The sequence below is a fragment of the Salmo salar genome, chromosome ssa06, assembly GCF_905237065.1.
Source record: "Salmo salar chromosome ssa06, Ssal_v3.1, whole genome shotgun sequence".
Lineage (NCBI taxonomy): Eukaryota > Metazoa > Chordata > Actinopteri > Salmoniformes > Salmonidae > Salmo > Salmo salar.
In genome coordinates this window covers 80,105,753-80,125,932 of record NC_059447.1, presented here as the reverse complement: position 1 = coordinate 80,125,932, position 20,180 = coordinate 80,105,753, and the positions used below count along the sequence as shown (strand labels likewise).

Below are 20,180 nucleotides of genomic sequence, written 5' to 3'. Positions count from 1 at the left end.
GAATGAAGAATTGAGTGCGTGCGCGTTCACGCGAAGAATTCGGTCAGGGGGGAGCTTTTCGGCACAAGACCAACACCCAAAATGAGAACCGCTAACTATTTCAGTCCAAGTCAAGCATTGATCAATACGCTTTGAGTTGGCCTTGGAAGCTGAACGGACACTATTTATTGCCGTGGGAATAGAGGAGGACTTGGCCAACAGTTGTTCTCACAGCCTTGTGGCTTGCGTGATGGTGTGACTTGCGGCAGGAGACGCAATATGTTTTCCAAATAGTTTTTTTTATCCACTTGGTCAAACCAAGGTTACATTTCACAATATCTCCTTTGTACTAGAACTATATCAAATCAAATTGTATAGGTCACATACACATATTAGGCAGATGTTATTGCAGGTGTAGCGAAATGCTTGTAGGATCAGACGAATGCCTAAAAAATACTTTCTTACATCTGAATGACTGCGTCTTTGTCTCTACGTGGATTCAACTGGTTGTACCTGCTATTTTAACCTCTTTTATACCTTTAGTCATTTAAAGGTACAAAAATACAAGTATTAGAAAATATCTTTCTTAAACATAGCGGAACCCTTAGTCACAGTGTTTTGACTTGCCAGTTAAATTAATGACAGACAGCCACTTGTGTGGCTAACGTGCTAACGACATGCTACATCATTTTCCACACTCGTCAGTCAGGTTTTCTATGTCACTCTCTGGGAGGGCTGCTTGTAGTATTGGTAGCTTAGCAGAATCAATTCACTTTTAGTAATACTATAAGATTTTAGACAGCATCCTTACATAACTTAAAAATCACAGGAGGTTGGTGGCACCTTAATTGGGGAGGATAGGCTTGTGGTAATGACTGGATCAGAATCAGTGGAATGGTCTTAAATACATCAAACACATGGTTTCCTTGTGTTTGATGTCATTCCATTTACTCCGTTCCAGACATTATTATGAGCCGTCCTCCCCTCAGCAGCCTCCTGTGTTGAAAATAGGACTATTGTTTAGTTTTAAACATGTAAAATGACATAAGAAATGTTGGGTAATTACAAATTATGATTTTAATAATTGAATCAGGGGTGTCATATATGCTTAGTTATGATTAAAGATGAATTGTTGATAATGATAGGTTGAGGGCAGAGTCATGAACACAACAGACCCCTGCAGAAGCTTCTCACAACTGTACACCAGGTATTACATAGAGACAGACAATTACATTTGGATCTTTAATTAGCAAGTGAGCACAAATGACAGCAATCAAGCCCCAAAGGTTAAAAACCGTCCACAAATGTAACATTATGTTGACAAGAACATGCACTAAGTAAATAGTGCATATGAGGCTGTCTGTCCTATGAACCAATTACCTGACAATAACCTAATTTCACTCAAATCAAACATGACCTAATATTTGGCTTCCTTATTAAACAACAATACTGCCTTATCTTTGTAGAACTCACTTAATTCTAGGGAAGCTGTCTCCGCACTGATTTTACAACGCTTCATTCCAGACCGTGTACTGTAGAGTCATAGTGTAAACAGTGTAAATAGCGCCATCTACTGGGTAACAATAACAACGCTGGTACATCTATTAATTGTGAGCAGTTTGCCATGGTTGAAACCCAGATTAGACAGTATTGTCCTTCCGTCAATAAATACATTAGGAAATTAATATAGGCCATAAAAAAGTATTGTTTTATTTTGTCTTTCAAAATACGTTCAAACATAGACATAAACCACAATTGTGCATTAACCAAAGACAGAACTGCATAAAAGCAACAACCGAAATATCATAATTATAAACAATAATCAGCAAATAGAAACAGTTGTCATTACAGTAGTTATCATTTAAATAAACCATGTTGTTATTTTACATAGATTATTTAATGTAAGGCTTATGGAAACATTCAATAAAGATGGAATAGGTACATTGATAAATGTATCAGACTATGCTAGGGTTCACAGCAATAGCAGTCTCCACCACAGGGTCTCGTCCTCACATGGTGAAAGAAGATGCGTTGTCTGTAGAGGATCCATCCATAGACTTGCGGACAGTGGAGACATACATCTCTGACGTGACCCTGGAGAAGCGTCGGGGGTTCATGACCCTCTTCCCAATGCACCACACATCCTCCACAATCTTCCTGAAGTGGTTCCTGAACTTCACCCCGATGAAGGCGTATAGGACCGGGTTGAGGCAGCAGTGCAGGTAGGCCACTGTTTCCGTCACTGTCTTGGCCACTTCGGTGGCATCCACCTGACTGCAGGGCAGGATCTTGAACTTGTTGATCGTGTCGTAGAGCAGCGCAGCGTTGTAGGGCAGATGACAGATGATGAACACGACCACCACAGCCAGCACCACGCGCACCGCCTTGTGCCTCTGGAAGTTCTTGGCACGCAGCAGCGTGACAATGATGTTGGCGTAGCAGAAGCCCATGACCAACAGGGGCAGGAAGAAGCCCACCGCCATCTGGGTGCTCGGGACCAGGATCTTCATCTGACGGGCCGTGGCGTTGTCTGGGAACCTGAAGTCGCAGACTACATAGTTCTCCTCCTCTAAGAATATGGTGTTCTCCAGATCAAACGGTGTTGTAGCATTGTTGTAATCATAGTTGTCATAATCATTTCCAAAGGTGCTGTGTGCAGGCACATAACGTTCGTAGTAGACAAAGGTAGGGACAGAGAGGAGCAGGGCCAGGTTCCAGACTGCAGCGCAGATGATGCGGCTGTAGATCAGGGGAGCGGAGCCGGAAGGAGCGCCGGGCCTGGACGATAGCAATGTAGCGGTCGGTGCTAATACAAGCTAACAGCAGCATGCCACTGTACAGGTTGACGCTGTAGGCCCCACGGAGAACCTTACAGGCCACCGTTCCCATGGCCCAGTCACTCTGCTCATTGTAGATGATCAGGGGTAGAGCCACCACAAACAGCATGTCTGCTATGGCCACGTTCAGAAGGTAGACGTCCGTCATGGACTTGGCCTTCTTGTAGAAGGCATAGGTGACGATCACCAGGATGTTGCCCAATAATCCCAGGATACAGATGACAGAGTGGATGTAGAGTCGCACCACTCTCTCCACACTGTTGTTGTCTTCCATATTACATGGCTCCACCAAATCATAGTCATACGCCACTGAATTGTTAACTGTTTCCTCGCCATTATCCGTATGGTTCATTTTCTCCTATAGATAAATAGAGAGAGCACTCAGAGAAGAACAGGTCTTTTATTTAACACACTTGGAATTTATTTCAACATACAGTATGTACTCATGGCATCTCCCCCCCAAAAGCATTTCTGTTTTATTGAAATGTATCCTATCACTATCAACTACTCTATACGTATATTATTTTAACTACAAAGCACAATTCTGATTGTAGTTAATTAACATCCTTACAAAAGTGTGACTGAAGTAATCTGGAGTCGAATAGGGTTGGCAACGTGGTGCAATTCAGAGAAAGGAAATTTGCAGAGAACCAGGTCACATAACCCCAATACTGCTTGAGTGACCCAAATTATTTAAATGCATGAGTGTGGTTAAGTATCTAAAGTGAACAACTGAGGCTGGCTTTCAATGACGCACAGTACTTCATGTCAGTATTGCGACGTTTAGGGGAAATGCCCTAAACATTTGTACATTTGTAATTTTAAAATATCTGTGTTTTGAATATAAAAATGTCTCAGTGTTATTGACAAAGACATTAAATTGTTGTTCTGCTTCTGGTTGTTGTTCCTATTATTCACTTCTGCATGGTGGCTGTTCCCAAAGCATAAAGACTGCAGGAGTGGCAAAACAACCACAGCAAGGCAACAATGGTTTGATTTACAATCTCGCCTGACTTCCCTGATCAAATGTCAACTGAAGCACATGATCAGCTAAGTGGATATTGGAGAAATTAATGTATGTACAAGGAGCATTGTGAGTTCATATGAAGCTAATTGGATATCTAGAAATGATATCAGATGTATGCATGGCACATTATCTTATGTATACCTTCATCCATGTTAGATTACTCATACATACTGTATTTCCCCCTTCATTCTTATATAACATCCCGCACCACCTGACAGATGAAGTGAAGACATAAAGTACATCCACATACCTTAATGTTTTCTATACATCCCTCTGAGGTTTAGGTACAAAGGTACATCCACTGGCTTTATTTACTTTTTCTCTTCTGACCTATTAGTGATGGTGACTTAACTACAACCATTTCAGTTCTTTCATGTTAGCTGTGAAGGATCAATCTGGGCCAGACAGCCTAGTCAAAGGCTTTTGCATAGGCTATGTTGTAGAATATGTTTTGTGGGACATTGCTTATTCTCTGCGGTGAGGTGCCCCTTTCCTAGCTGCAGAGTGTATGCATACATTTCAGCAAGATCCTGAGATTTCGGGGGATTTATTCCCAGGTTATGTGAGTTCAGACCGTGTAATAAACCTAAACAAAAAAAAAAGCAGTCTCACGTAGCATGGACCTATTGCACACAAGTAACTGTTTTCAGTGGTGTAAAGTACTTAAGTAAAAATACTTTTCTCAAATAGATTTTTTGAGTATTTGTACTTTAGTGAGTCTGCCAGATCAGAGGCAGTAGTAAAGACAAATGCTTTATTTGTAAATTATGTCTGTTGAGTGTTGGTGTGCTCTTGGCTATCCATAAATAAAAAAAACAAGAAAATTGTGCCGTCTGGTTGGTTTAATATAAGGAATAAAAAATGATTTATACTTTTACTTTTGATACTGGTATTTTGTTTTGGTATTTTACTGGGTGACTTTCACTTTTAATTGAGTAATTTTCCATTGAGTAATTTTCTATTACTTTTTCCAAGGGTGACAGACTGTTATGATAGAAAAAGTATTTTTGTGAAATGAATGAATGGTAATTAAAATTGTATAACGTGCATCAATGCAGGCAATTACATTTCAGACAATAGTCAAAAAGTAGAATTTGAAATGAGTTGCAAACAACTGTGTCAATTTCAGGAATGACATGTTTAAAAATCAACAGATTTTATTACAATAGACACAATGTAATCTAAAGTAAAATCTAGTTGAATGTCATGTTTCCAAATAAAGATTTAATGCATGTTGAACATATTTAACCCAGCAGTTTCCCTTAGATTAAGAACAGTAAATTATATATTTTATTAAACATGGTAAGATTGCTTAAGTCACATATTGTTCCATGTATTGTGTAAGAGAGGACTTACCAGAATAACGGGGTAATCAAGTTCCACAAGACTCTTGAGACTATTCTAAGCCAAGTTTGAAAGGAAGCTGTGAACCTCAGAATTTCTCAATTAGAGAAAACAGGAAGAAGTAAAGTTTTTCTCCGTTTGATCAACCTAGACTGTCAGCTGTGGGAACAAGCAGTGTCGCAGCATGCACTGACGTTCTGAAATAAAAACCTGTTGGCTGACACCTGCAGATCTCAAGATCTGAGCAGAAGAACAAGAAACATGCTCATTACACCTTAACTCTTTATTCACCTTTGAAACGTATTGACTGTGAATGATCGCTCACTTCTATTCATTCAACTATTTTGCATATTAGGTACACTGGGAACAGTGTGCATTATTTTACAGACATGCATTACGTGGGGGACAAAGTTTCAAAGGTCAAAGTACTTGATATTTAGCAAAGCAGTGTCGCTGTTTAGTACCATCATGTGAATAAAGCATACATACATTTTACAGTGCCTTTGGAAAGTATTCATACCCCTTGACTTATTCCACATTGTTGTTACAGTCCAAATTAAAATTGTATTGAATTTTTTTTTTCTCTCACCCATCTACACACAATACCTCATAATGACAAAGTGAAAACATGTTTTTAGAAATGTTTGCTATTTTATTGAAAATAAATACAGAAATACCTAATTTACTTAAGTATTCACACCCGAGTCAATACGTTGTCGAAGCACCTTAGGCAGTGATTACAGCTGTGTCTTTCTGGAGAAGTCTAAGAGCTTTCCACACGTGGATTGCACAACATTTGCCCATTATTCTTTTCAAAATTCTGTCAAATTATACTGACCGAAAATGTAAACACATACTGAAACAATTTCAAAGATTTTACTGAGTTACAGTTCATATAAGGAAATCAGTCAATTTAAATACATGCGTTAGGCTCTAATCTATGGACTTCACATGACTGGGTATACAAATAGGCATCTTTTGGTCACAGGCATGAATCAGAGCACGTCAGTATCTTGTGTGACCGTCATTTGCCTCATGTAGTTTGACACTTAACAGAGTTGATCAGGCTGTTGATTGTGGAATGCTGTCCCACTCCTCAATGGCTGTGCAAAGTTGCTGGATATTGTTGGGAACTGGAACACGCTGTCGTATGGGTCGATACAGAGCATCCCACACATGAACAGTGGGTGACGTGTGGTGAATATGCAGGCCATGGAAGAACTGGGATATTTTCAGCTTCCAGGAAGTGTGTACAGACCCTTGCAACATGGGGCAGTGCATTATCATGCTGAAACATGAGGTGGTGGCGACAATGGGCCTCAGAATCTCATCACTGATCTTTGTGCATTCAAATTGCCATGGATAAAAGGCAATTCTGTTCGTTGTCTGTAGCTTATGCCTGCCCATACCATAAGCCCACCGCGGGGCACTTTGTTCACAATGTTGACATCAGCAAACCTGCTCGCCCACATGACGCCATACACGTGGTCTGCTGCTGTGAGGCCGGTTGGATGTACTGCCAAATTCTCTAAAATGACGGAGGCGGCTTATGGTAGAGAAGTAAACATTCAATTCTCTGGCAACAGCTCTGGTGGACATTCCTGCAGTCAGCATGCCAATTGCAAGCTCCCCTCAAAACTTCAGACATCTGCAGCATTGTGTTATGTGGCAAAACGGCACATTTTAAAGTGGCTTTTTGTCCCCAGCACAAGGTGCACCTGTGTAATGTTCATGCTGTTGTATTAGCTTCTTGATATGCTACACCAGTCAGGTGGATGGATCATTTTGGCAAAGGAGAAATGCTCACCAACATGGATGTTAACAAATTTGTGCACAAAAGTTGAGAAATGTTCTTTATTTCAGCTCATAAAACATGGGACCAACACTTTACATGTTACCTAATAAGTTTCAGACGGTTCTTGGAGCTCCCGCATATCGTATTGTAATTTACAACCCTGTGGCACCAAGACAAAAATAGATACAATTTCATTACACAAGGACCCCTTGTGCTGGGGACAATAAAAGGCCACTAAAATGTGCAGTTGTCACACAACACCACTGTTCTCAAGTTGAGGGAGCATGCACTTGGCATGCTGACTGCAGGAATACCCACCAGAGCTGTTGCTAGAGAATTTGAATGTTTTAGAGAATTTGGCAGTATGTCCAACTGGCCTCACAACAACAGAACACGTGTATGGCGTTGTGTGGGCGAGGGGTTTGCTGATGTCAACGTTGTGAACAGAGCGCCCAATGGTGGCGGTGGGGTTATGGTATGGGCAGGCAGGCATAAGCTACAAACACAATTGCATTTTATTGATGGCAATTTGAATGTACAGAAATATCGTGAGGTGATCCTGAGGCCCATTGTGAGACCCATTTTCTTTTTATAAGGTATCTGTCACCAACAGATAAATATCTGTATTCCCAGTCAGGTGAAAATCCATAGATTAGGGCCTAATGATTTTATTTCAATTGACCGATATCCTCATATGAACTGTAACTCTGTAAAATCTTTTAAATTGTTGCATGTTGTGTTTATATTGTTGTTCAGAATAGAAACACGCCATGGCATAGCACTAGTGCAAACTATGAATGCACAGTGGTAGTATATGCAGAAACTACAGGCTACACAATAACCATCTCTAAACTAACATATTATGAATAAATACTCATGCAATTAAGGCAATGCTGGCACAGACAATATAAAGTTGAAGTCGGAAGTTTACATACACTTAAGTTGGAGTCATTAAACCTCGTTTTTCAACCACTCCACAAATTTCTTGTAAACAAACTATAGTTTTGGCAAGTCGGTTAGGACATCCACTTTGTGCATAACACAAGTAATTTTTCCAACAATTGTTTACAGACAGATTATTTCATTTATAATTCACTGTATCACAATTCCAGTGTGTCAGAAGTTTACATACACTAAGTTGACTGTGCCATTAAACAGCTTGGAAAATTCCAGAAAATGATGTCATGGCTTTAGAAGCTTCTGATAGGCTAATTGACATAATTTGTGTCAATTGGAGGTGTACCTGTGGATGTATTTCAAGGCCTACCTTCAAACTCAGTGCCTCTTTGCTTGACATCATGGGAAAATCAAAAGAAAAAAAATTGTAGACCCCCAAAAGTCTGGTTCATCCTTGGGACCAATTTCCAAATGCCTGAAGGTACCACATTCATCTGTACAAACAATAGTATGCAAGTATAAACACCATGTGACCACGCAACCGTCATACCGCTCAGGAAGGAGACACATTCTGTCTCCTAGAGATGGACGTACTTTGGTGTGAAAAGTGCAAAACAATCCCAGAACAGCAGCAAAGGACCTTGTGAAGATGCTGGAGGAAACAGGTACAAAAATATCTATATCCACAGTAAAACAAGTCCTATATTGACATAACCTGAAAGGCAGGTCAGCAAAGAAGAACCCACTGCTCCAAAACCACCATACAAAAAAGCCAGACTACGGTTTGCAACTGCACATGGGGACAAAGATCGTACTTTTTGGAGAAAGGTCCTCTGGTCTGATGAAACAAAAATAGAACTGTTTGGCCATAATGCCCATCGTTATGTTTGGAGGAAAAAGGGGGATGCTTGCAAGCCGAAGAACACCATCCCAACCGTGAAGCAAGGGGGTGGCAGCATCATGTGAGGGTGCTTTGCTGCAGGAGGGACTGGTGCACTTCACAAAATAGATGACATCATGAGGGAGGAAAATGTGGATATATTGAAACAACATCTCAAGACGTCAGTCAGGAAGTTAAAGCTTGGTTGCAAATGGGTCTTCCAAATGGACAATGACCCCAAGCATACTTCCAAAGTTGTGGCAAAATGGCTTAAGGACAACAAAGTCAAGGTATTGGAGTGGCCATCACAAAGCCCTGACCTCAATCCTATAGCAAATTTGTGGGCAGAACTGAAAAAGCGTGGGCGAGCAAGGAGGCCTAAACCTGACTCAGTGTCAGGAGGAACGGGCCAAAATTCACCCAACTTATTGTGGGAAGCTTGCGGAAGGTTACCCGAAACATTTGACCCAAGTTAAACAATTTAAAGGCAATGCTACCAAATACTAAGAGTGTATGTAAACTTCTGACCCACTGGGAATGTGATGAAAGAAATAAAAGCTGAAAAAAATATTCTCTCTACTATTACTCTGACATTTCACATTCTTAAAATAAAGTGGTAATTCTAACTGACCTAAGACAGGGAATTTTTACTAGGATTAAATGAATGTCAGGAATTGTGAAAAACTGAGTTTAAATGAATTTGGCTAAGGTGTATGTAAACTTCTGACTTTAACTGTAAATACCATGGATGTCATATCTGAAATATACACAAACATTAGCTTCATGTTAAACAGTACTGTATGTGCAGTTAAAATGTAAGAAAGTAACAATAAGTGAGTCAGAATTGCTAACAGCATAAAACCCACAAGAGTAAACCCACAACTCACTTTATGGATGCACACACAATCGTCTGGTAAAAACACTGAACTTGATCAGCAGCCAAACTTGCGTCTTCATCTGCCGACAACGACAGCCACAGACCTGGGATGGGTCAGTCTAAATATGCATTCGGGCCTTGGAATCAAGGAGGCTGTTGATAGACAGCTGAGAAAGGGAGAACTCACCCTAATGGGACTGTGGGGAAAGTCACGTGCACTGGCATGGCCATTTTTCTCCTACTGCCATTACATTCTTAACTGTTTTAAAAAGTCATGGTGAAATCCCTGAGTATTTTCCTTCCTCTCTGGCAACCGAGTTAGGAAGGATGCCTGTATCTTTGTACTGACAGGACATATTGATACACCATCCAAAGTGTAATTATTAACTTCACCATGCTCAAAGGGATATTCAATGTCTGCCTTTAAAAATAAAATAAAAAATGAGGCGCCCTTCTTTGCGAGAAAAACCACCCTGGTCTTTGTGGTTGAAACTGTCTGCCAACGTATGTTAGTGCCACAGCATAAATTACAGTAAAGTCCCACATTGTGGTTTCAGATTGACAGAATACATGTCATTCATGAGATCCTTGACATTCATCTGTATACATGATGTTATAAAGGAGCACAATAGAAACAGTCTTCAAGAACAATCTGGGTAAGTGGTAATTTTATTAGGTCTGTGTACACAAACTATGTACACACCAGAGGAGGCTGGTGGGAGGAGCTATAGGAGGATGGGCTCATTGTAATGGCTGGGATGGAATTAATGAAATATATAGAAACAGATGAAACCATGTTTAACTCCTTTCCAAAGATTCCATTGCAACCATTACAATGAGCCCATCCTCACATAGCTCCTCCCACCAGCCTCATCTGGTACACACAACATAAATAATAGTTAACATAGTAGAAATGGCCTGTGTGGTGTAAGGCTGATGGACTGTCATGCCACCTCCTCCATCTAGTCAGCTCCTTGAGTCTGGCTGAGCTGAGATACACTGAGGTCCTGAGTGATCTCATCAAACTGATGGGGGGAAGGATAGGATGGGGGAGAGGAGAAAATAAAGGGTGAGAATGTGTGAGAGACAGGGTAATATACCAATACCACCAAAGACACCCTACTTCCTTATTTACCCAAACATATCATCAGGGCATGATGATAGGGAACAGGCCATATTTAGCTAATCTAATGTAAACTATACACTAGTCAAAAATTCACAGCTACTCATTCAAGGGTTTTTCTTTATTCTTACTATTTTCTACATTGTAGAATAATAGTGAAGACATCAAAACTAAATAACGCATAAAATCATGTAGTAAGCAAAAACAGGTTAAACAAATTACCATATAGTAGTCACCCTTTGCCTTGACAGGTTTGCACACTCTTGGAATTCTCTCAACCAGTTTCATGAGGAATGCTATTCCAACCATCTTGAAGGAGTTCCCACATATGCTGAGCACTTGTTCGCTGCTTTTCCTTTACTCTGCGGTCCAACTCATCCCAAACCATCTCAATTGGGTCAAGGTCGGGTGATTGTGGAGGTCAGGTCATCTGATGCAGCACTCCATCACTCTCCTTCTTGGTCAAATAGCCCTTACACAGCCTGGAGGTGTGTTGGGTAATTGTCCTGTTGAAAAACAAACGATAGTCCCACTAAACCCAAACCAGATGGGATGGCATATCGCTGCAGATTGCTGTGGGAGCAATGCTGGTTAAGTGTGCCTTGAATTCTAAATAAATCAGACAGTGTCACCAGGAAAGCACCCCCACACCATCACACCTCCTCCATGCTTCAAGGTGGGAACCACACATGCAGAGATCCGCCCACCTACTCTGCATCTCACAAAGACACGGTGGTTGGAACCAAAAAATCTCAAATTTTGATTCATCAGACCAAAGGAGAGAGTTCAACCAGTCTAATGTCCATTGCTCGTGTTTCTTGGCCCAAGCAAGTCTCTTCTCTTATTGGTGTCCTTTAGTAGTGGTTTCTTTGCAGCAATTCGACCATGAAGGCCTGATTCACGCAGTCTCCTCTAAACAGTTGATGTTGAGATGGGTCTATAACTTGAACTCTGAAGGATTTATTTGGGCTGCAATTTCTGAGGCTGGTAACTCCAACTTATCCTCTGCAGCAGAGGTAACTTCCTGTGGCGGTCCTCATGAGAGCCAATTTCATCATAGTGCTTGATGGTTCTTGCAACTGCACTTGAAGAAACTTTCAAATTTCTTGAAATTTTCTCGATTGACTGACCATGTCTTAAAGTAATGATGAACTGTCTTTTCTGCTTGTTTATTTGAGCTGTTCTTGCCCTAATATGGACTTGGTCTTTTACCAAATTGGGCTATCTTCTGTATACCACCCCTACCTTGTCACAACACAACGGATTGGCTCAAACACATTAAGATGGAAAGAAATTCCAAATTAACTTAACAAGTTACATCTGTTAATTCAAATGCATTCCAAGTGACTACCTCATGAAGCTGGTTGAGAGAATGGGAAGTGCGCAAAACTGTCATCAAGGCAAACGGTGGCTACTTTGAGTAATCTCAAATAAAGAATATATTTTGATTTGCGTAACACTTTTTTGGTTACTACATGATTCCATATGTGTTATTTCATTGTTTTGATGTCTTCGCTATTAATCTACAATGTAGAAAATAGTCAAAATAAAGAAAAACCCTTGAATGAGTAGATGTCCGAACTATTGACTGATACTTTGCAATGAGACTCGAAATTGAGCTCAGGTGCATCCTGTTTCCATTGATCATCCTTGAGAAGTTTCTACAATGTGATGAGAGTCCACCTGTGGTAAATTCAATTGATTGGACATGATTTGGAAAGGTCCCACAGTTGACAGTGCATGTCAGAGCAAAAACCAAGCCATGAGGTTGAAGGAATTGTCCATAGAGCGCCAAGACAGGATTGTGTCGAGGCACAGATCTGGGGAAGGGTACCAAAACATTTATGCAGCATTGAAGGTCCACAACAACACAGTGGCCTCCATAATTCTTAAATGGAAGAAGTTTGGAACCACTAGGACTCTACCTAGAGCTGGCCGCCTGGCCAAACAGAGCAATCAGGGGAGAAGTGCCTTGGTCAGGGAGGTGACCAAGAACCCGATGTTCACTCTGACAAAGCTCCAGAGTTTCTCTGTGGAGATGGGAGAACCTTCCAGAAGGACAACCATCTCTGCAGCACTCTACCAATCAGGCCTTTATGGTAGAGTGGCCAGACGGGAAGCCACTCCTCAGTAAAAGGCACATGACAGCCCGCTTGAAGTTTGCCAAACGGCACCTAAAGGACTCTCAGACCACGAGAAACAAGATTCTGTGGTCTGATGAAACCAAGGTTGAACTCTTCGGCCTGAATGCCAAGCGTCACATCTAGATGAAACCTGGCACCATCCTTATGGTGAAGCATGGTGGTGGCGGCATCATGCTGAAGAGATTTTTTCAGGGACTGGGAGGGAAAGATGAACGGAGCAAAGTACAGAGAGATCCTTGATGAAAACCTGCTTCAGAGCGCTCAGGACCTCAAACCCTAAGCATACAGCCAAGACAACACAGGAATGGCTTCGGGACAAGTCTCTGAATGTGCTTGAGTGGCCCAGCCAGAGCCCAGACTTGAACCTGATCGAACATCTCTGGAGTGACCTGAAAATAGCTCCCCATCCAACCTGACAGAGCTTGAGAGGATATGCAGAGAGGAATGGGAGAAACTCCCCAAATACTGGTGTGCCAAGCTTGTAGCATCATACCCAAGAAGACTCAAGGCTGTAATCACTGCCAAAGGTGCTTCAACAAAGTACTGAATAAAGTGTCTGAATACTTATGTAAATGTGATTTCAGTTAACAATTTTTAATACATTTGTGAAAATGTAAAAAAACTTTTTGCTTCGTCATGGGGAAAAAAAACGATTTAATCATTTTTAGAATAAGGCTATAATGTAACAAATTATGGAAAGTGAAGGGGTCTGAAAACGTTCAGCGTGCACACCCCTTCAAATTAGTGGATTCTGCTATTTCAGCCACACCTGTTGCTGACAGGTGTATAAAATTGAGCACACAGCCGTGCAATCTCCATAGACAAACATTGGCAGTAGAATGGCTTTTCTGAAGAGCTCAGTGACTTTCAACGGGGCACCATCATAGGATGCCACCTTTCCAACAAGTCAATTTGTCAAATGTCTTCCCTGCTAGAGCTTCCCCGGTCAACTGTTAGTGCTGTTATTGTGAAGTGGTAGGCCACACAAGCTCAAGAAACAGGACCGGCGAGTGCTGAAGCGTGTAAAAATTGTCTGTCCTCGTTGCAACACTCAATACAGAGTTCCAAACTGCCTGGAAGCAACATCAGCACAAGAACTGTTCATCGGGAGCTTAATGAAATGGGTTTCCATGGCCGAGCAGCCGCACACAAGCTTAAGATCACCATGTGCAATGCCAAGTGTCAGCTGGAGTGGTGTAAAGCTCATCACCATTGGACTCTGGAGCTGTGGAAAAGTGTTCTCTGGAGTGATGAATCCTGCTTCACCATCTGGCAGTCCGACAGACTAATCTAGGTTTGACAGATGCCAGGAGAACGCTACCTGCCCGAATGCATAGTGCCAACTGTAAAGTTTGATGGAGTAATAATGGTCTGGGGCTGTTTTTCATGGTTCAGGTTAGGGCCCTTGGTTGCAGTGAAGGGAAATCTTAATGCTTCTGTGCTTCCAACTTTGGGGAAGATCCTTTCCTGCCCCTGTGCACAAAGCGAGGTCCACACAGAAATGGTTTGTCGAGATCAGTGTCAAAGAACTTGACTGGCCTGCAGAGCCCTGACCTCAACCCCATCAAACACCTTTGGGATGAATTGGAATACCGACTGCGAGCCAGGCCTAATTGCCCAACATCAGTGCCCAACCTCACTAACGCTCGTGGCTGAATGGAAGTAAGTCCCCGCAGCAATGTTCCAACATCTAGTGGAAAGCCTTCCCAGAAGAGGAAGCTGCTATAGCAGCAAAGGGGGGAACCAACTCTGTATTAATGCCCATGATTTTGGAATGAGGTATTGGATGAGCAGGTGTCCACATACTTTTGATCATGTAGTGTACTCAAAGAGAATACACTGTTGATTACATTTTGATTCATATACCCACACTATACTGGGATTGTTAATTCACCGATTGCTTACTCTGACATTTGCAAGTGGATGTCTTCAACCAGCTTTCCTTTTCTCTACATAAAACTAAACCTGAACAAAACAGCAGTAAATAACTTCCTGTTTCTGAGTCTAGACTACTAGAGGAGCCCACTGCTGCTCACTATCTGAACACAGATACGTAGGGTTGAATGCCTGTTATCCTTACGATCATACATACCTTATTGCTGTTGTCAGGTCCCTTGACGGAAACCTCCTCGATCTCTTCTCCAATGCTCACCTCACTCTTAGAGATATCTGATCGATGGCTGGTGGAGGTAAACCAGAAACACAGGAAACCCTTTAGATTGATATCTCTCATTGTACAGATAAGGTATACAAGTGAATGAGCACTGAACACCATCTAAAAATAGCTAGTAAGATCTAGTGAAGATACAGGACAATACCCTACCTTACCTGTTAAAGTCATCATCATAGTCAACGTCATCATCTGTTAAAACAGAGGTATTTTTTACGTATAAAAACAATACCAAGACAATATGAATGGCCGCTCGCATCAGTGGGTGCTCGGTCAGTGGGTGTGCTCGTCCCCAACTGAACCCGAGATGTCGGCAGGGCGAAGCCCCCACCCACAGTGTGAAACCAAACACGCATAAACACAAAATCCCCACCCTCACCCCTGATTGGAGGATCTCAAACATTTATACTGTGCATGCGTATGTATTTATTCCAACAGTCATTAATTCATACAGCCACAGTTCAACCCATCTTTCCCAGTAAATCATAATTCCTCCATTTTCACCTGCAATACATCCCTCCATTCTACCGTGGTGTCTCACTAGGGACTTGAACCTTCCCATCTGCAACAATTATGACCAAATTGCCCTAAAATAAAAAAAGAATCCCAACAGTAGAATGACATTTCCCCCAGCAATACAGTTTGCAGGTCCAATCGCGCCCTGATATTATGGCATAACAACCATTCCTGGACCTGACTCCAAAAAACAAGCCAGTGATAGACAGTACTAAAAGAGATGCTCTATTGATTCTGGTTCAACGTGGCAAAATCTGCATCACTCTGACTGTTCACTTTTTGTAGCGAGAATTTGATAAAATAGCTTACACTGAAAAGAACGGATTGATGCGTCAATTATTGTTTTGTATATCAGTTCATAAACCACTGTCATTGTATTGGGACATCGAAAATTTGTTCCCAACCATCTTGAATTTTATGCGCATAGTTGTCAAACCTCTTGACCATGAGTGAAACTGACACATTTTACGATTTCTATTGGTCATTTTAAGCCATTTACGATTTCTATTGGTCATTTTAAGCCATTTAACTGGTGGCAGACAAACAAGTTTATTATTTTTTCTCTGTAATGCCACTTCCATTTTTGTGGCAGAGCTGCAATAGGTTGGTGCTAATTTTGTATTGAGCATACTTCTCCACACACCCTGATTGATTGCTCGTGTGACAATTTTACCGTAGTTGTTTACAATGTCATTAATAAACATGATACCTTCCTTATACATTCTCTTCAAGAAAACTGGTTTATCCTCTATCAGTACATCAGAGTTGAGCCATATTATTTCCTGTAATATATATTAGGTATTACAGCAACCCACCAAAACAACATAGAAAATTAAGAAATAAACATGGAACTGGGTTAACATCATACCCTTGATGGGTTCTGACTTCTAAACTTGAACTATGAATATCCTTGTTCATGTTACTGAGGGAGAGAGGGGGATGCAGAATGTTTACATTCTGTCAGAACATGTTATTGTTAGACATCAGGTATCCTGTGGAAAGGAGAAGGGCCACAGTCTGGTTTCAGTTGTTGGGTTGTAATTTTAAATACGTGCTGCATCAGAAGCTAATGGTTATCTGTGAGAGGAAAGTATATGGTGGGGTCAATTAACCTCTTTGGGCTAGGGGCAGTATTTTCACGTTCGGATGAAAAGCGTGCCCAGAGTAAACTGCCTGCTACTCAGGCCCAGAAGCTAGGATATGCATATTATTAGTATATTTGGATAGAAAACACTGACGTTTCTAAAACTGTTTGAATGATGTCTGTGAGTATAACAGAACTCATATGGCAGGCGAAAACCTGAGAAAAATCCAACCAGGAAGTGGGAAATCTGAGGTTTGTAGTTTTTCAAGTGATTGCCTATCCAACATAGTGTAAATGGGGTCATATTGCACTTCCTAAGGCTTCCACTAGATGTCAAGTCTTTAGAATGTTGTTTCAGTCTTCTATTATGGAAGGGGAGCGAATAAGAGCAATCACAGTAGGTGGCTCAGCAGAAAGCCTTTAGTTATTGATCGCGCGCAAGCTCCGTTCCCTTTCATTTCTAAAGACAAAGGAATTGTCCGGTTGGAATATTATTGAAGATTTATGATAAAAACATCCTAAAAATTGTTTCTACGAATTGTAATGGAACTTTTTGACTTTGTCTGGACTTAGTGCCCACGCCTTGTGCATTTGGATTAGTGAAATAACTGTGCAAACAAAAATGGAGGTATTTCGACATAAAGATGAACTTTATCGAACAAAATCAACATTTATTGTGGAACTGGGATTCCTGGGAGTGCATTCCGATGAAGATCAAAGGTAAGTGAATATTTATAACGCTATTTCTGACTTCTGTTGACTCCACAACATGGCGGGTATCTGTATGGCTTGTTTTGGTGGCTGAGCGCTGTACTCAGATTATTGCAAGGTGTGCTTTCGCCGTGAAGCTTTTTTGAAATCTGACACAGCGGTTGCATTAAGGAGAAGTTTCTTTAATTCTATGCATAACACTTGTATATTTCAAAGTTTATGATAAGTATTTCTATAAAATTGATGTGGCTCTCTGCAAATTCGCCAGAGTTTTGGAGGCAAAACATTACTGAACATAACGCGCCAATGTAAACTGAGATTTTTGGATATAAATATAAACTTCATCGAACAAAACATACATGTATTGTGTAACATGAAGTCCTATGAGTGCCATCTGATGAAGATCAAAGGTTAGTGATTAATTTTCTCTTTTTCTGCTTTTTGTGACACCTCTCTTTGGCTGGAAAATGGCTGTGTTTTTTTGTGACTAGGCGCTGACCTAACATAATCAATTGTGTGCTTTCGCCGTAAAGCCTTTTGAAATCTGACATGATGGCTAGATTAACAAGAAGTTAAGCTTTAATTTGGTGTATTGCACTTGTGAATGTATGAAAGTTAAATATTTCAAATATTCTTTTTTTTTTTTTCGCGCTCTGCCATTTCACCGGATATTGTCGAGGGGTTCCGCTAGCCGTAACAGGTTGGATATGAGCCAGGGGCTTGGAATGTTACTGAGTACAGGAAAGGCAATCACATGGTTGTGGTCAATGATAAGGGTGGAGAGCTGTGGATTAGTGAGGAATGGGAGGCAGAGGTCAGATCAGGTACATTAACCTGTTAGGGCTAGGGGGCAGTATTGACACGGCCGGATAAAAGACGTACCCGATTTAATCTGGTTACTACTCCTGCCCAGTAACTAGAATATGCATATAATTATTGGCGTTGGATAGAAAACACCCTAAAGTTTCTAAAACTGTTTGAATGGTGTCTGTGAGTATAACAGAACTCATATGGCAGGCCAAAACCTGAGAAGATTCCATGCAGGAAGTGGCCTGTCTGACAAGTTGTGTTTCATCTTGGCTCTTTTTATTGAAGACTGAGGATTTTGCTATAACGTGACACTTCCTACGGCTCCCATAGGCTCTCAGAGCCCGGGAAAAAGCTGAACGATATCGAGGCAGCCTCTGGCTGAAACACTTTATCGTGTTTGGCAAGTGGCCGATCAGAGTATTATGGGCTTAGGCGCGTGCCCGAGTCGACCCCATGCTTTATTTTCTTTCGTCTGTTTACCTAAACGCAGATTCCCCGTTGGAATATTATCGCTTTTCTATGACAAAAATTGCATAAAAATTGATTTTAAACAGCGGTTGACATGCTTCGAAGTACGGTAATGGAATATTTAGAATTTTCTTGTCACGAATTGCGCCATGCTCGTCACCCTTATTTACCCTTTCGGATAGTGTCTTGAACGCACGAACAAAACGCCGCTATTTGGATATAACTATGGATTATTTTGAACCAAACCAACATTTGTTATTGAAGTAGAAGTCCTGGGAGTGCATTCTGACGAAGACAGCAAAGGTAATAACATTTTTCTTATAGTAAATCTGACTTTGGTAAGTGCTAAACTTGCTGGGTGTCTAAATAGCTAGCCCTGTGATGCCGGGCTATCTACTGAGAATATTGCAAAATGTGCTTTCACCGAAAAGCTATTTTAAAATTGGACATATCGAGTGCATAGAGGAGTTCTGTATCTATAATTCTTAAAATAATTGTTATGCTTTTTGTGAACGTTTATCGTGAGTAATTTAGTAAATTCACCGGCAGTGTTCGGTGGGAATGCTAGTCACATGCTAATGTAAAAAGCTGGTTTTTGATATAAATATGAACTTGATTGAACAAAACATGCATGTATTGTATAACATAATGTCCTAAGATTGTCATCTGATGAAGCTCATCAAAGGTTAGTGCTACATTTAGCTGTGGTTTGGGTTTATGTGACATTATATGCTAGCTTGAAAAATGGGTGTCTGATTATTTCTGGCTGGGTACTCTGCTGACATAATCTAATGTTTTGCTTTTGTTGTAAAGCCTTTTTGAAATCGGACAGTGTGGTTAGATTAACGAGAGTCTTGTCTTTAAAATGGTGTAAAATAGTCATATGTTTGAAAAATTGACGTTTTTTGCATTTTTGAGGAACTTGAATAACGCGCCACGGGATTACACTGGCTGTTGAGTAGGTGGGACGCCAAACTTCCTGCCTAGCAATAAAGATGTGATGTTCAGAGAAAAGGAGGAGACTCTGCCTGAAGTGGGGTATAAATACTTGTGCTGGGGAGGAACATGTATTTGTCTGTTCAGCTGTCTGACCCATTGGGTGAATAAACTTGGTTTGAGATTTTCCTAATTGTCTGCTAATTTTTAAACTCTGTTTATTTAGAACCTAAGACCCTGCACGGAAGAGCCAGTTTTATCGTCCATCATTTTAAAGCCTTTCAATCCTTTGTCTTTGGAGTGTGAAGTACCTGAAAGAATTCAAGCATTACTTCACAAGAAAAAACCCTAACAAACCTATTCACATCAATCAAGTGTAATAGTGCTTGACAGAAAAAAACAGCAGAAATAAAAGCATTTACCATTCACATAGTGATGTTAAAGATGCATACTCTATTCCAGTATACACCGAGTGTACAAAACATTATGCTCTTTCCATGACAGACTGATCAGGTGAATCCAGGTGAAAGCTGTGATCCCTTATTGATGTCACTGGGTTTTTCACGCTCTACAGTTTCCTGT

At 40.9% G+C, this 20,180-nt stretch overlaps 2 protein-coding genes and 1 pseudogene across 14 annotated transcripts in view; 1 reads left to right on the top strand and 2 right to left on the bottom strand.

The window, feature by feature from the left end:
- Positions 1–20,180, top strand: part of LOC106608148 (disks large-associated protein 2-like) — a 777,756-nt gene that overhangs the window by 360,511 nt on the left and 397,065 nt on the right.
- LOC123743497 (C-C chemokine receptor type 6-like) lies at positions 1,208–6,544 on the bottom strand (annotated as a pseudogene).
- The window catches only part of LOC106608145 (centrosomal protein 43-like), a 24,144-nt gene continuing 14,240 nt past the window's right edge, over positions 10,277–20,180 (bottom strand). For 8 of the 13 annotated variants that reach the window (XR_001329396.2, XM_045721050.1, XM_045721051.1 and 5 more), the window contains 3 exons: positions 15,232–15,265; positions 14,996–15,083; positions 10,277–10,661 (listed from right to left, as the gene is read on the bottom strand). Coding sequence is in view for 8 of the 13 variants with exons in the window: in XM_045721050.1 (XP_045577006.1) it covers positions 10,599–10,661; positions 14,996–15,083; positions 15,232–15,265 (185 nt within the window). In the remaining 5 variants the exon portion in view is untranslated. Of the gene's footprint in view, positions 10,662–14,995; positions 15,084–15,226; positions 15,266–20,180 lie in introns of those variants that run through there. The other 5 variants (XR_006770334.1, XR_001329398.2, XR_006770335.1 and 2 more) reach the window with 3 other exon arrangements.